Source organism: Pimephales promelas, chromosome 23 (genome assembly GCF_988280905.1).
Source record: "Pimephales promelas chromosome 23, fPimPro1.hap1.1, whole genome shotgun sequence".
NCBI classification, from domain to species: domain Eukaryota; kingdom Metazoa; phylum Chordata; class Actinopteri; order Cypriniformes; family Leuciscidae; genus Pimephales; species Pimephales promelas.
The window spans coordinates 9,300,399-9,318,209 of NC_142791.1; the positions used below are offsets into that span (position 1 = coordinate 9,300,399).

General features: G+C 40.5%; 1 protein-coding gene, 1 long non-coding RNA gene and 1 pseudogene across 39 annotated transcripts in view; 1 reads left to right on the forward strand and 2 right to left on the reverse strand.

Moving 5' to 3' along the window:
* LOC148969395 (uncharacterized) overlaps nucleotides 1-17,811 on the forward strand; it is a 154,976-nt gene that overhangs the window by 20,611 nt on the left and 116,554 nt on the right. The window contains exon 3 of one of the 2 annotated variants that reach the window (XR_016149454.1): nucleotides 2,281-2,915. The exons of the other annotated variant lie outside the window; for it this stretch is intronic. This is a non-coding gene — a long non-coding RNA (uncharacterized LOC148969395). Of the gene's footprint in view, nucleotides 1-2,280; nucleotides 2,916-17,811 lie in introns of those variants that run through there. 2 annotated transcript variants of the gene reach the window in all.
* The window catches only part of LOC120482043 (protocadherin gamma-C5), an 84,975-nt gene that overhangs the window by 2,268 nt on the left and 64,896 nt on the right, over nucleotides 1-17,811 (reverse strand). For 15 of the 37 annotated variants that reach the window (XM_089126204.1, XM_039675981.2, XM_039675982.2 and 12 more), the window contains exons 2-4: nucleotides 3,077-3,135; nucleotides 2,412-2,465; nucleotides 1,282-1,400 (exon numbers count right to left, since the gene is read on the reverse strand). In XM_089126204.1, the coding sequence (XP_088982330.1) occupies nucleotides 1,282-1,400; nucleotides 2,412-2,465; nucleotides 3,077-3,135 (232 nt within the window). The other 22 variants (XM_089126210.1, XM_039675993.2, XM_039675995.2 and 19 more) reach the window with 10 other exon arrangements.
* On the reverse strand, nucleotides 14,952-17,658 carry LOC148969396 (protocadherin gamma-C5 pseudogene; annotated as a pseudogene).

Consider the following 17,811-nt stretch of genomic DNA (forward strand, 5'->3'; position numbering starts at 1 on the left):
TTAATTGTCTTGCAAGTGGATTTTTAGTGTACTCTATATAAGGCCACTTAAATGTTTCATGTTTTTTAACACACTTAAGTCCACTTTTTAAAAAAGTGCACTTTGTAATCATGTCAAATTAAGCTTACATTTCAATACATACATCACACTTTAGAAAAGGACACTTATTTTGTGTTGACAAACAGTATCAAGTATTTTATTGCAATTTTAACGCTATAGTGTTTTTCGAACATACTGTGCATTTAAAGTTGATATATTTTATATTATGTAAATACAAATATATGACAGCAGTTTTTACAGAAATTGCACTAAAGTGTATTTTAGTTTATATTTTAGTATCCATATTTCAAAGACAATAGAAGTAATTATGAAATTACATATAATGTTGTACTTACAAAAAAGGCACAATCTAATTGCATTCAATATAAATTTAATAATCTAATATATTTTAATTTCATGGCCATTTATAATGCAATTAAGTATCTGAAAACATGCATTCAGTTTGTACTTAAGTAAATTATTTGAAAGTATTTCATTTTGTACAGTGTTATTGTATCTAAATAAACATGTATCTCTAAATAAACGTACTAAGTGCATGTACAAGTTTGATTTAATCAGACTAAAACAATTAGTCATGATTTTTTTTTTCTGACTAAAATATACAAGCCAGGTGTGATTTTGAACTAACAGATCTAGTTAATGTGATAGTAGCTCGGTTTCATCTAGCATGTATATATGTGAACATATAGTTGATGACACTCTTGAGATTCTGTGTTTTAGAAAGACTGCATTCATCTTGGCTAGAGAAGAACATCAGCACAGTGTTGTTGTGTTGACTGCAGCTGCTGAGAGGGAGAAAGTCTCTTTTGTCTCTTTACACTCAATTAGTTTGACTCTATAACAGTCAATAAATTGTGAAATCCATTGTACCCTGTAGAAAATGCTCTCCCTCTCTCTCTATTTCCTTAAATTGCCCAGTTTCTAACGCTCTTCAGAATCTGATGAGGACTGGTGGATCAAATACAGTTAATGTGGATAGTCTTTCCTCCTTCACAGACCAGCGTGTGTTTTGGATGCTGGTGGGCTGATTTGCCCCCGGCGTGTTGCTTAATTAGCTTAACCAGCAAGATTGTCATGAAAATTTAGCTTGCTAAGCTGATCAGCCAGAAGGACATTTTCTTCTTACAAGCTAAGTTTTGCTGGTTCAAACGTTAAATATGTGAAACATAGCAAAGGCTACATGTGCTTTCTCCCCAAGTTATAAGTGAGATTGAGATTCACCGTTGGCTGCCGCCATCAGAGCCTGGAGCTGTTCAGCTTCGGTAGGGGGGTTGGGCCACGGTCCTGTTCCCGCTATCACACCAGGGCCGGCACCTGCCTCGTCAGGACGCACTCCAGCCCTACACGAGAGAGACAAGAGAGTTAGAGACTCGACATATTCTCACACACATTCATGGTGCTTTTTTCTCACATTTTACCTCTCGCACACATATGAGAGAACAGCAGCCACCAAGTTTGCTAGCATAAACGCACCCGGTTCATTAGCTGAGACAGCCATTTTGTGTGACAGGGCAGGACACAGTGCAGTGCATTTCAGTCAGAAAATGGAGGCTAAAGTCGACAGAGCCGAGGTAAACATGATGTAAACAGACAGATGAGCTGATCAGAATTTTTTTGGGTCTGTTTACACCATGTGACATGACAACACATACACTTTGCCCTTTGATTAAATCACAACAAGCTTTATTTAAAGGGATAGTTCACCCCCAAATTAAACATTTCTCATTTACTCAACCTTGTGTTTCTTTTTCTTCAATGAAACAGTGGAATTCAATGGGATCCAGTGTTTGAATTATCTTTGGAACGTTTGGAACAAGATGAGGGTGAGCAAATGATGACAGAATTAAAATTTTCGGGGTGAACTATACCTTTAAGTATATTTCTTATTACAGGCTGCTCAGTTTCAAAATGTCATATGAATAAAAAGCTGGGGTTTTTTTTAACTCTCTCTGCCCACACAAACAGCTAACGTGGTCTGTACATGAGGACAGAAATAATTCTCTACTCTTTAGGGACAGACTTCACAGACTTGGCTCTACAAAGCCAAAATAAACCAAATTGGAACAAACAAGTTTAGCACAGGTAAACACAGTGCGACAACAACCCGCAGAGCAAGATGCAACGGACAGCTATCAGCGATACACACACATCCAAAAGCCTTATTCTTTAATGAACGGAACTGCATGTAATTTGCGTTTACATGTATATATGTTGGAACAGACTGGACACGGCATGTCGCTGGAAGCTGCAGGACACATAATCTGAACGACCTAAACACAGCACTAGAAGGCCACACACCAGGTGAAGCCAAACGCTACCACACACTAGCCTTCTCTTCGCCTTCACTCTACCTGGACTTCTCGTATGGAGTCCATCTCTGCTGCAGGGTGTGGAACCTTTGTTGACTGAAAGATAAGCACAGGAGCATGCAGCTGTCACTCAATCGCCCCACGTCCACTGAGGACGAGACTGATTCCTTCAGGTTTAAACCTTATTTGCGATACTATAAAGACGTTGTGTCTCACAGGTTAGCCTTTGTATGTTTTAATCTGATGATTGCTGTCATGAATAATATATCGGGTGTTTTTGCAAGATTTGTTTCACATCATTTATTTTGCAGGGTTTTCTACACAGGATTCTTTTGCAGGGTTTCCTCTGTAACAGTTGTGACTTTTCAGTTGGGATCTAAAATATTAATAATGGCAATAATGACAGTATATTTGACTAAATAGGGATGAAAACACAAACGAAGGAAATTTAAAACTAATTTCAGTTATAATCTACATGTTTTTGTCAATGACTATCTCCTTAACTCTTTTTGCTGACTAACTTCAGAAGATTGCGGCCACTTAAGATCTGGGCATTCAAATGTTCCCTGATCTTGTTCTGATATCTCATTGCAATCAGACAGATTACATTAAAACTATTAATACACAGAGAACGTAATACTATGTGGATAATCTCAAATGTTATTTATAGGTTTTTGCGAGACAAGTAAATTGAATCCAACACTCACCCGCTTGGTCCGGGCCTCTGGTTTGGAGGAAATCGCCAATCCGAGTTAGGTGGCTTTTGCTGAAAATAAGAAGAAAAGATTTTTTGTCAAAATCTTGTTTGGCACAGAGATTCATTTGCACTTGTATGTTCTGGAGAGCAGGTCCCTCCATCCCGTCATAGGAGGTTGTAATTCTGAAACACAAATTTGTATTATTGACATCAAAGTACACTTTGAAACACGTTTCTCCTCAGGACTGTTTGAAACTGCACCTTTGCCAGAACATAAAGAAAAAATAGTAGTGAGAAACAGAGCAACGAAGAAGAACATAGGGTTGGAAATAGGTTGAGGGAGAGTGTGTGTGTGTGTGTGTGTGTGTGTGAATAATTGAAACTTCTATCATGTCGCCGCCACGCATGAGTGCGTGTGCATGTGGAAAATACACACAAGTCTGTATTAAACAAAATATGAGCTCACCTGTGGGTGGATTGTGGATACACAATCCCTCCACAATATTTCATCATTTTGCCTTATTTGTTTTAATTTCCTTTGTATCCCACACAATTATGCTGCATGTCGCCACACCGGGTTGAGCCATTATGTTGCAAGAGGTTATTCAAGGCATGTGCAATGCCACAATGATCTTCTAAACTCTTGTGCAGAATTCACAAAATACAGTCTGCTATTTTTGGACTGCAGAGCATGGATACAGCTTTATCCAACTGCTTCTATTTCTAAATCATAATGATTACAAAAGTCAGCTTCACCTTACTGCAGAACATTTGACTAGTTACTTCTCAGATTCATATTGTTGAATTTTCCGCTGTGTCATTGGGCCTGGAAATAGCTCTTAACATGGCCTGATTATTAATACACTAGGCATTACAGAGTGCTTTGTCCAAAAAGTGAGTCATAAAGACTGAAGCCTGCGTCAATAGTAATTTCTGGACATATTCTGTACAGCATGATTTTCATGTTACCACAAACACATGCAGCTTATTAGTCAAAATAGTCAAAGACAACAGTAAATGCATTATAATTTTGCAAAAGATTTCTATTTCAAATAAATGCAGTTCTTTGGAACTTTTAATTGACTGTCAAATCAAAAATATTTCTTGAGAGCCAAATCAGCATAGACTGATTTCTGAAGGATCATGTGACATTGAAAACTGGAGTAATGAGGCTGAACATTCAGCTTTGCCATCACTGGAATGAATAACATTTGGACATTTTAAAATAAAAAATACTCTCCATTTAAAGAAGACGAGTAAAATAGAGTTGTCTTAGTGAGCATAAGAGATTTCTTTCAAATGCATTTATCTTACCAACCTCTAACTTTTAAAAGCTAGAGCATAATATTTCCATGTACTCTCACCTTCATGAGTGAGTGAGTGAAGAGTCTTTTTGACAGTCGCATGCTTAGATTGCTCTGTGGTGCCTTAACAAACACAAAGTCACTTCTGCTGGAAATGGTGGAGAAACCAGGAGTATATGTGTGTTTGTGGAAATCCCGAGAGGCCCCCACGACCTCCATGTATCTAACGGGACCGTCAGTATTTAGCTGCAGGTGGAGGTCGTTGTGTTGGTGCTCACGAGATGCGTGCTTGAAACCAAGTTTTTGCATGAGGCACATAATGTAACCATGTTGGCCGAGCCAGCGCACTGCTAAAACAATGGTAGCCAGGAATGAGACCGCAATAATGAAGGATAAAGTGATGATAAGATACAAAGTGAGGTCAGTCCCAGTTGGTCTTTTGGAGTTAGAGTTCCTGTGCTCAGAAGAGGCGTCTGAGGCTTTTTCAGACAGGGTGACGTTAACTACCACGCTTGCGGAGAGAGAAGGCCTGCCGTTATCTTTTACAATCACAGTGAGACTAAAGACAGATTTGTTGTCCTCTGCTGTAAGTTTACGGGCTGTTCGCAGCTCTCCGGTGTGTGCACCTATGTGAAACATTTCAGCATCAAGGCCTGAGATTCTGTAGAATAACCAGGCATTGTGGCCACTATCACCATCCACAAATGTGATGCGATTGACTAGGTGTCCGATACCGAGTGTGCTAGGTACTAAAAACTGCAGTGTCCCATCAGATGGGGGTGCTGGGTATATAAGGACAGGAGGGTGATCATTCTGGTCTTTAATAAACACGTGCACTGTGGTGTTGGAGCTTCGACCTGGAGTTCCTCTATCAAGAACTTGCACCACAAATTGAAACGCATTCAGTTGCTCACAGTCAAACTTTCTCAAAGCATATATATGTCCACTATCTGGGTTAATATACACGTATGAAGACACGGACACACCGAGAGCCTCGCTCTCCAGAATCGAGAAGGAAACTGTAGAATTCTCCCCCACATCTGGGTCTGATGCAGTCACGGACAGAAGGGGAGCATTTGGGGCATTGTTTTCAGCTATGTCTACTGAGTAAGAAGGCTGTGAAAAGACTGGGGGGTTATCATTAACATCTGAAAGACGTAACACAAAAGATTCCTGCGAGGAACGAGGCGGGGAACCAGAGTCTGTGGCGATCATGGTGATGGTGTATTCAGCCAAAGCCTCTCTGTCCAGCTGGCCATCGGTCATTAAAGTGAAAAGCCCCTTATATGGCGAACTCATCTTGAAAGGCAACCCATGAGGGATGTGCACACTCACTTCACCATTTTTCCCTGTGTCTTCATCTCTGACTTTGATGAGGGCTATGACAGTGCCTGAACTCACATCTTCAGAGATTACAGGGGAAACCACATTAATGCTGATAGCAGGGGTGTTGTCATTCACGTCAATAATTTCGATTTTGATGTTGCACGAACCCTCCATGGGAGGTATTCCTTTATCCCTAGCGAGAATAGTGACGTCATACGCGTTAGCGAGTTCGTGATCGACTAGTCCTGTAACTCTAATTTCGCCAGTCATAGAATCCACGCTAAAGAGTTTCAAAACATTATCAGGGGTGTATTTATCGAACGTGTAAGATATTTCACCATTTTGACCATGATCGGCATCGGAGGCATTAAGAGTTGTAACTAATGATCCATGAGGTGAATTTTCTAAAAGCGTGACTCTTTTTGTAGGATTATTAAAGTGTGGCGCATTGTCATTGACATCTAAAACATTTATAAAAATGGCACTACTTCCAGACTTTTCTGCACTTGCACCATCAACCGCAGTTAAAATTAGGCTAAATTCACTCGTCTTTTCTCTGTCAAGAGGCTTGTTTAAGACCAAAATTGGTATTTTACTTCCGTCACTTTTAGTTTCTACTTTTATGATAAAATAATCGTTTTGACTAAGAAAATAAGCGCGCAGTGAATTCACACCGACATCGGGGTCATGAGCACTTTCTAAACGGAACATCGTTCCCGGCGCAGCCGCTTCTGAAACTTCCAATGAAGTGTCTTGGCTTGGGAAAAGCGGCGCGTTGTCGTTAACATCCACAATTTCTATCGTAACGCTGTGCATTTCCAAAGGATTTTGGAGAGAAACTTGGATCCGAATGTGACAATGTAAATTTCCTCCGCACATACTCTCTCTGTCCATTGTTTGCTTGACCACCAAAGCTCCAGATGTCAGGTCTACGTCAACATATTTATCATTAGATTCCGAGATTATTCGCATCTCCCTTAGAAGAATCACTTGAACGTCCATTCCTAAATCTTTAGTCAAGAGTCCAACAACAGTTCCTGGTTTAGATTCCTCCGCTGTCGAATATAAAAGGTCTGAAGCGTGCGTTCCAAAACACAAAGCATTAAGAACAATCCACACTGCAGCCCAGTCCAAAGATCTCTGAAAAAGCTCTTTACTCTCCATTTTTAATTGAGTATTTTCACTAGTAGCTATAGACTCCTTCGAGATTTTAATGTATGCATTTCCTAGATGCGTTTATCTTATACGTTTTGTCTTCTATTCATCTCCAACATTGGTTGTAAGTTTCTACAGCTCTTGAGAGCAACAAGTGTGGGAGGTCTTGCAAAAGAGTGAAAAGGGGTGGGGTTAAAATCGTGCGTTTCTATTGGAGGAAAGTTACGTCGCTCAGACAAAAGCACATATGGAGCTGTCCAAGGTGCTGAAAGCGCCACTATATCACTGTTACTTACACTGAATGTATAAACATGAACTTTAAGTTACATTATTTGACTTGAAACAAGTGTGTCTCACCTGTTGGCTCTCGAACGTCCACGCGCTGTCTGGTAATGACGCATCAAGCACGTTTAGCGTGTCTGTAAAGTTTGTGGTGCTGCTGGGCTTAACGAGGGTGAGATCACTGAATTCTGACATTGGAGAGAGATAGGAGCCAAAGGACTGACTCTGAGACATCATGTCTCCTCCCAGAACCTCCACATACTTAATGGGCCCGTCAGTGTTGAGCTGGATCTGCAGGTTTCTGTTGGGGTTCTTGTATCCAGATTCAGTTCGCCTGATACAGCAGCTTGAGCCGCCTCTACTGCCTCGCGCACATTTCACCAGTAGGATGAAAAATGTCACCAAAGACAACAAAGACACAGCGGCTAAAGAGATGATCAAGTATAATGTAATTTTTCCACTTTTTTTGCTAGGCTCTACGTTTTTCTTATAATAGTCTGAGATGGGCTCGTGAAATCCGTCCTCTATCAGTATATCCACCGTAACCGTAGTGGAAAGCTCCGGGCTTCCATTATCTTTTATCTCTATCATCAGTCTCTGAGAGGGGTCATCCTGCTCTGAAACAGCGCGTTTAGTCCTCACCTCTCCCGTGTGTAAATTCACACTGAACAGTGACGCGTCCGTGGCCTCCGCGAGCCTGTAGAAAAGCCAAGCGTTATGACCAGAGTCTGCGTCCACTGCTGTTACCTTAGTAACGAGATGTCCTGCTTTAGAAGAACGGGGCATCCTCTGATGAGGGACAGACCCCATGGATGTGGACGGGTAAATTACAGCAGGAGCGTTATCGTTCTGGTCCAAAATAAAAACATACACTGTGGCGTTGCTGCTTAGAGATGGAGAGCCATGATCTTTAGCCTGAACAATGACCTCAAACACTTTTATTTTTTCGAAATCAAACGAATGCATGCTAAATATGCTTCCATTGTCAGAGTTTATGTACAAATACGACGATATTGGGGTATCCCAAACTTTAGGGTTCTCAATAGAGTATGATACTTTGCCATTTACCCCGACATCAACGTCTTGGGCGGATACTGAACAGATAATAGAGCCTGGGGCGTTATTCTCTCTTATGTAGACATGATATACGCTATCAGAGAACTTCGGGGAATTGTCGTTAACATCGAGAATTTTTACTGGAATTATTGTTTTGCAACTTAAAGGCGGCGAGCCAGAGTCAAATGCAGTGATTTCTACGTTATAATGCGGGAACGTTTCGCGGTCTAAAATACCGTTTGTGACCAACGAATATTCATTTGAGAAAGAAGGTTTTAAAATAAATGGAAGGCCAGACTGTGTCTGTAGTCTGACTTTTCCATTGTCCCCGGAGTCAATGTCCCGTGCGCTTATTAACGCAACAACGGTCCCGCTTGGCGCGTCCTCGCGCAAAGGACTCGGTTTAGACGTAAGCAATATCTGCGGTGGATTGTCGTTAATATCAGAGACTTCTATTTTTACCGTGCAATGACCCTCCATTTCGGGGACACCTCGGTCTCTGGCACGTATCTCAATGTTGTACATAGGAGTGGTTTCATAATCCAACTCCCCGTTTAGAAACATTTCCCCGGTTTTCTCATCGATGTGAAACAACGAGCGCAGCGCATCAGACATGTGCTCACCTAAGGAATATTTTATCTCTCCATTTGGGCCTTCGTCCAAGTCTTTTGCCTCAACTTTTAGAAATGTCGTGCCTTGCTTACTGTTTTCAGCAATAGCTACTTTGTAAACATTTTTCTCAAATACGGGGTTGTTGTCATTGATATCCAGCACGGTGACATTAATTTGTGACGTTCCAGATCTAACCGGGTTCCCTCCGTCTATTGCAGTTAACATTAGCTGATGCATTGGTTTCTTCTCGCGGTCCAAAGGTTTATCCAGTACTAATTCAGGTACCTTCCGGCCATCACCAAGATCTTTTATTTTTAAACTGAAACATTCGTCTTTACTCAAAGTATACGATTTCAAAGAGTTACTTCCTACATCTGGGTCTACTGCGCTCTCCAAAGGAAAACGCATACCAGGAACACTAGATTCTGCTATTTTTAAAATGCTGTCCGTCGACTGAAAATGCGGGTAATTGTCATTAATATCCTGTATTTCGACTTCCACTCTGTAAAGTTGTAAAGGATCCTCGATAACGATTTGAAGAGGCAACAGACAATTTGCGTTTTCGCCACAAAGGATCTCTCTGTCGATTCTCTCATTAACTACTATCTCTCCTCTGCGTGAATCCAAGCTGAAATACTGCTTGCCTGATTCAGAGGCTATTCGCAATTTACGGTCATACAGCTCAGATATTTTCAAACCTAAGTCTTTTGCGATATTTCCAACAACAGCGCCCACATTTAATTCCTCTGGAATTGAGTAGCGAGTCTGTCCTTCTGTCGTACTCCACAAAAGAAGAAAGAGAAAAAAGAAGAGCAAATAATGCCTCCACCATCTGAATGCCACCCTCTTTGTCATTTTGATTTACAATCCAGACGATTCACAGTGCTGATAAACAACTAGGGATCCCAATACACGATGACAATTTAGTATGTCCGTTATGTCTAAAAAATATGTTGAAATCCATATTATCGGAGCGATTAGGGCATCCCTCGCCTCTGCTTGCACTGAACGTTGTGATGCTAGTGGGGGAGGGAGTAGATCTCTTTGTGCAATTCTGCATGTGATTGGAGTAGGCATAAATCGCAATAGCCAATAGCAAGAGAACTGTATCTTAAAGGCACCAGCACCTGCATATGAGATCATTGGTCATCATAGATTTATGCTGTCTGTACAAATTATATATTTCTATGGGAATTATTATTAATATTACCATACATTTTTTTTTAAATGTCAGCATATATATATATATATATATATATATATATATATATATATATATAGCAGAGGGGGTGATGTTTTTGATAAGTTTTTTTGCAGCTGCATTTATTGAATAATTATGAACTACAATATCAGAACATTTTGAAAAACATTTTTTTTGTTTGTTTTTTTTGTTTTGTTTGTTTTTTTACATTTGAATTCCCAGAACAAGAGCTCTTTTGCCTTGCAATTTCTTCACTGGGAAGCGCGAATAAACAAACATAATTTTGAGCAGAAACCTCTATCCTTGGTTTCATGTGGATTTCATAGCCTAATTAACTTCACATTTAGATATAATTAATCGTGACTGAGGCACATATACAGAAGTTATTTTAAGTTATTTCCACTGTTATGAGAAAACAAATAAACAAACAATAAACAGCTTTTTTTGCGCTAATTCAACATACCAGAATTAAAACCCGATTTTAGAATAATGCATAGCGCCACTCGACCAGGTGTGCCAAAACAATTATTTGTAAACTTATTAAACTTATTTTTAACTTATTTTAAACTTAAACTTATTATTATTAAACTTTTCATTCAAAATAATCACAAAGCCCAATTGCACAACAATCTGTCCACAAAAAATAAAAAATAAAAATAGACTATATGCCTCATATCGCATGAGTCAGCATTAGCATGGATTCCGGGTTGATCATAAAACAGTGACTCCTGTATTCCCATTCTCAGTTGTAATATTTCTAGGAATTTTGGTTCCTGTTAATTACAATGGCGTGCTGCTCTGAATCATTTTCATTTGTCTTTAACTTGGCTAGCTGTAGTTTTCATTTTATGTGACAATTACTTGTGACATGTTAGCAAAGTCAGTCCTGGAGTGGACAAAGCAATCCATGGATCAAGGCCACTGAAACGCGCAGACAGTGACAGAAGTCCACTTCTGATTTTATTGTTGTTTAAACGTGCACTTTAATTAGTTATTTATATACACTTTATAATATACATTTTGCATGGTCTGTTGGTTAAGTAGCACATTTATTATTTTTCTCAGCTCACCTGTTGACTCTCGAACGTCCACGCGCTGTCTGGTAATGACGCATCAAGCACATTTAGCGTGTCTGTAAAGTTTGTGGTGCTGCTGGGCTTAACGAGGGTGAGATCACTGAATTCTGACATTGGAGAGAGATAGGATCCAAAGGACTGACTCTGAGACATCATGTCTCCTCCCAGAACCTCCACATATTTAATGGGCCCGTCAGTGTTGAGCTGGATCTGCAGGTTTCTGTTGGGGTTCTTGTATCCAGAATCAGTTCGCCTGATACAGCAGCTTGAACCACCTCTACTGCCTCGCGCACATTTCACCAGTAAGATGAAAAACGTCATCAGACACAACAAAGACACCGCCACCAAAGAGATGATCAGGTATAAAGTAATTTTACCACTTTTCTTGTTGGGCTCGATAGTTTTCTCTCTATAGTCTGAGATGGGCTCATGAAACCCGTCCTCCATCAGTATATCCACTGTGGCTGTGGTGGACTGGATCGGTTCTCCATTGTCCTTTATCTCTATTATCAGTCTCTGAGAGGGGTCATCCTGCTCTGAAACAGCGCGTTTAGTCCTCACCTCTCCCGTGTGTAAATTCACACTGAACAGTGACGCGTCCGTGGCCTCCGCGAGCCTGTAGAAGAGCCAGGCGTTATGACCCGAGTCCGCGTCCACTGCTGTTACCTTAGTGACGAGATGTCCTGCTTTAGCAGAACGGGGCATGCTCTGATGAGGCACAGACCCCATGGATGTGGACGGGTAAATGACAGCAGGAGCGTTATCGTTCCGGTCCAGAATAAACACATGAACAGTGACGTTACTGCTCAGAGATGGAGAGCCATGATCTTTAGCCTGAACTAGAACACTGAACAATTTTGCCTTTTCATAATCAAAGGTACTCATGCAGTAAATGGTTCCATTCTCAGAGTTGATATAAAAATAAGATGATGCTGGAACGTGATAAGAACTTGAGTCCAGGATTGAATATGTAAATAGAGCGTTTTTATCCTGGTCAATATCAAACGCAGATACAGAAAACAATGAAGTGCCTGCAAGATTATTTTCGTTAATGTAAACATTATATGAGGTCTGTGAGAATACTGGAGGGTTGTCATTTACATCAAGCACTTTAATATTTACAGACTTCAAAGTTTTTAATGGTGGGACACCAGAGTCTATGGCCAGTATGTCTACACTATACTCAGAATGAACCTCACGGTCAAGAAATGAGTCCGTTATCAAAGAATAATAATTATGGGAAGGTTTCAATTTAAACGGAACATCCGGGGAGACAATTAGCTCGACTTTACCATTATTACCGGAGTCCAAATCGTTGACGGTAATCAGAGCCACCACAGTTCCCACCGTTGCATTTTCAGGTACAGGGCTCGGTAAAGATGTCAGAATAATCTCTGGAGGGTTGTCATTCTCATCTATGATATCTATCTGAACCGATGACTGTCCCTCGAGCTCTGGATTCCCTTTGTCTTTAGCACAGACATCAAACGTGTACGTTTTTTTTGTCTCGTAATCTAATTTTCCAGTTACAGTTATTTCACCGGTTTCAGCGTTTACAGTAAACGCATTTCTTACAAGCTCAGGAGTGTGCGCACCGAATAAATATTGTATCTCACCATTTGGACCTTCATCCAAATCGGTTGCTTTGATTTTGATCACACTTGAACCAACAACGGCGCTTTCTACAACAGATGCTTTGTATGCAGCAACTTCAAATTTTGGTTCGTTGTCGTTTATATCTTGAACAATTATTTGCATTAAAGATGTGCCAGATTTTACCGGATCACCGCCATCCAGAGCTGTTAATATTAGCTTGTGAACAGACTGTTTCTCTCTATCTAAAGGTTTTTCAACCACAAGTTCTGGGACCATTCTTCCATCCTTTAAAGTTTTTATATTAAGACGGAAAAAATTGTTATTACTCAAAGAATAAGTCTTTAGGCTATTGCTGCCAACATCGAGGTCCTCGGCGCTTTCAAGGGGAAATCGTGCGCCGGCAGCAGTCAGTTCATATATTTTTAATGTGGCATCTTTAGTATGAAAGTTTGGTGCATTGTCATTAATGTCTTGTATTTCTATCTCTACGTTATGCATCTGTAATGGATTCTCAATAACGATCTGAAGTGGCATCAGACAACTGGCGCTTTGTCCACAGAGCGTTTCTCTGTCTATTCTGCCATTTACTACCAGATCACCCTTCCCTGAATCCACATTGAAATACTGTCTATTTGATTCAGATGCTATCCGCAACTTACGATCGGCGATATCTGAGATGTCAAAACCAAGATCCTTCGCGATATTCCCAACGATAGATCCTTCCTTTAACTCTTCAGGTATTGTGTAGCGAATCTGAGCTCCAACTGTATTCCACAATAGAGAGAAAGCGAACAGCCAAAGCGCTGCCCATTTCCACCCTCTGATCCTCCTGTGCCTCATTTCTCTGTTGCGCTTGATATTCCCATCAACAAATCTTGATCTTATATCCATAGAAAATCAGAATGCTGTTCTCCATTTTCAAACAATTACGTTTATTTAACGCATCCTCGTTGTGGTGATCAGCCTCGTAAAGCGCTCATGTTTCCTCTCGCTCTACAGCTCATCATTGTACTCCTCTGGTTGGGGGAGGGAGTAGATCCCTTTGTACTGTCTAAAGCACGATTGGTACAGAGCACAACCCTCACTCATCCAATAGATGCTCTGCTGTTTCTTAAAAGCTTAAACCAGCCCTTTGTAGTGTGTTACGGCATCTAGCGGAGAACTGTGAACTAAAATGTGCAATAAAATTTCTTAGCTACTTAGAGAGGCAAATGTTCCCGTATACCCAAAACGACGTTTATATAACAAAGTATGATCATCGAGCATACAGGTAGGGAGATGAGCAAGTGTAACTCCAGTTTGTTCTTAAAATTCAGTAGTAAACAATTAAAGTATTTTAAAGTGTTATTTAAGCCCTTTTGCATATTTTATTTAAGATTTTGCATTTAAAAGTTTTAAAAGCAAATTTTCCCAATAAACAAATTTTATTTTTTGTTGTTGTTTCAACAATTCCTTCTAAAACTTTAGAGCAGGGATATACACACTAGGTCCTGTTGTGCCACTGTCCTGCAGAGTTTTGCTCCAACCCATAAGAACCCTCAGTGCCCAGCCTTAGTGATGTCCTGGAGACATTGATTAGCTTGTTTCAGGTGTGTTTGATTAGGGTTGGAGCTAAACTCTGCAGGACAGCGGCACTCCAGGACTGAGTGTCCCTGCTGTAGAGTCGCATGGTTACGGGAGCTGTCCAGTCCAAAGTGCTGAACACAGTCTGAAAACGTTTATCTCAGGAGATTCTATGACATCAAACATTGTGCGAAAAGGTGATTAAACCTTTAATTTGCACGTTAGTGAAATTTATTAAACATTGTTGAATCTGGGGGGGGGGGGGGGGGGGGGGGGGGCTGGGGGTGTCAATGTCATAGTTGTGTCTCAAGATGCACACCAGTGATGTTTTTTTTTTTTTTAATAAGGCACGTTTATAAAAACTACTTATATGCCCCAATTGGAAAAAAAAAAATGCCATTCCTGGCTTAATCTAAGCCTTGTCCGTGAAACCAGGCCAATATGTCCAAGTTTTTCCACAACTTCTCAAAATTGTAAAACATAATATATGAATAATAACAACAAAAAAAATCAAATAAAAAAATAAAACTACAGAAATTCTAGCTGATGCTGACTTCTGTCCAAAATAGAGACGCTCAGATAAACAAGAGATCTCTGAACCAATTTGGCTTAATCTAAGCCTTGTACATGAAACTGAGCCAATATGTCCAAAAGTTTTCTCTAGGATTCCTCAGAATTGTAAAAAAAAAAAACGTGCACCGTTTTGAAGAACATAGGTATGAGACAATTCTATATGGATAATGAATTAAGTATTCTACGTCTCACCTGTTGACTCTCGAACGTCCACGCGCTGTCTGGTAATGACGCATCAAGCACATTTAGCGTGTCTGTAAAGTTTGTGGTGCTGCTGGGCTTAACGAGGGTAAGATCACTGAATTCTGACATTGGAGAGAGATAGGAGCCAAAGGACTGACTCTGAGACATCATGTCTCCTCCCAGAACCTCCACATACTTAATGGGCCCGTCAGTGTTGAGCTGGATCTGCAGGTTTCTGTTGGGATTCTTGTATCCAGAATCAGTTCGCCTGATACAGCAGCTTGAGCCGCCTCTACTACCTCGCGCACATTTCACCAGTAGGATGAAGAACGTCATCAGACACAACAAGGACACGGAAGCCAAAGAGATGATCAGATATAAAGTAATTTTACCGCTTTTCTTGTTGGGCTCGATAGTTTTCTCTCTATAGTCTGAGATGGGCTCATGAAACCCGTCCTCTATCAGTATATCCACTGTGACTGTGGTGGACTGGATCGGTTCTCCATTATCCTTTATCTCTATCATCAGTCTCTGAGAGGGGTCATCCTGCTCTGAAACAGCGCGTTTAGTCCTCACCTCTCCCGTGTGTAAATTCACACTGAACAGTGACGCGTCCGTGGCCTCCGCGAGCCTGTAGAAGAGCCAAGCGTTATGACCCGAGTCCGCGTCCACTGCTGTTACCTTAGTGACGAGATGCCCTGTTTTAGCAGAACGGGGCATCATCTGATGAGGGACAGACCCCATGGATGTGGACGGGTAAATGACAGCAGGAGCGTTATCGTTCCGGTCCAGAATAAACACATGAACAGTGGCGTTACTGCTCAGAGATGGAGAGCCATGATCTTTAGCCTGAACTACGATACTTATTAGTTTAATTTTCTCATAATCAAATGAGCTCATGCTGTAAATAGTTCCGTTCTCAGAATTTATATAAAAATAAGATAATGCTGGAACTTGACTTGAACTTAAATCCAAAATCGAGTAAGCAAGTATAGCGTTTTTATTTTGATCAATATCAAACGCAGATACAGAAAACAATGAAACACCTGCCAGATTATTTTCTTTTATGTAAACATTATATGAGGATTGTGAAAATACCGGAGGGTTGTCATTTACATCAAGCACTTTTACATTTACAGTCTTAACAGTTTTTAAGGGTAGAACACCAGAGTCTACTGCTTGTATTTCTACATTATATTCAGAATGAAACTCACGATCTAAGAAAGAATCCGTTATTAGAGAATAATAGCTATCAAAAGCTGGCTTTAACTTAAATGGAACATCCGCAGAGACTATTAGCTCAACTTTGCCATTATTACCGGAGTCCAAATCTTTGACGGTAATCAGAGCCACCACAGTTCCCACCGTTGCATTTTCAGGTACAGGGCTCGGTAAAGATGTCAGTATAATCTCTGGAGGGTTGTCATTCTCATCTATGATATCAATCTGAACCGATGACTGTCCCTCGAGCTCTGGATTCCCTTTGTCTTTAGCACAGACATCAAATGTATATGATTTGGTAGTCTCGTAATCTAGATTTCCAGCTACTGTTATTTCGCCGTTTTCAGCGTTTACACTAAAAATATTTCTAATAAATTCAGGCGTGTGCGGGGAGAATGAATACTGTATCTCACCATTAGGACCTTCATCCAAATCTGTTGCTTTTATTTTGATCACACTTGAACCAACAACGGCGCTTTCTAGAACAGATGCTTTATATGCAGACACTTCAAATGTCGGTTCGTTGTCATTAAAATCTTGAACAATTATTTGCAGTAAAGATGTACCAGATTTTACCGGATTACCGCCATCCAGAGCTGTTAATATTAGCTTGTGAACAGACTGTTTCTCTCTATCTAGTGATTTATCAAGCACTAGCTCTGGTATTTGTCTTCCGTTTTTAAGTGTCTTTAAGTTTAAACGGAAGAAGTTGTTATTGCTCAGAGAATAAGTCTTTAGGCTATTGCTGCCAACATCGAGGTCCTCGGCACTTTCAAGGGTAAATCGAGCGCCTGGAGCAGTCAGTTCAGAAATGTTTAATTCGCCATTTCTGTTGTGAAAATTTGGTGCATTATCATTTATATCTTGTATTTCTATTTCAACTTTATGTATCTGCAATGGATTCTCAATAACGACCTGCAGAGGCATCAGACAACTGGCGCTTTGTCCACAGAGCGTTTCTCTGTCAATTCTGCCATTTACTACCAGATCACCCTTCCCTGAATCCACATTGAAAAACTGTCTATTTGATTCAGATGCTATCCGCAACTTACGCTCGGCGATATCTGAGATGTCAAAACCAAGATCATTCGCGATATTCCCAACGATAGATCCTTCCTTTAACTCTTCAGGTATTGTGTAGCGAATCTGAGATCCAACTGTATTACACAATAGAGAGAAAGCGAACAGCCAAAGCGCTGCCCATTTCCACCCTCTGATCCTCCTGTGCCTCATTTCTCTGTTGCGCTTGATATTCCCATCAACAAATCTTGATCTTATATCCATAGAAAAACAGAATGCTGTTCTCCATTTTCAAACAATTACGTTTATTCAACGCATCCTCGTTGTGGTGATCAGCCTCATAAAGCGCTCATGTTTCCTCTCGCTCTACAGCTCATCATTGTACTCCTCTGGTTGGGGGAGGGAGTAGATCCCTTTGTACTGTCTAAAGCACGATTGGTACAGAGCTCAACCCTCACTCATCCAATAGATGCTCTGCTGTTTCTTAAAGGCATAACCAGCCCTCTGTGTTGCCACGGCATCTAGTGGATAACTGTGCGCTAAAAATGCAATGCAGATTATCAGAATTATTTCTTAG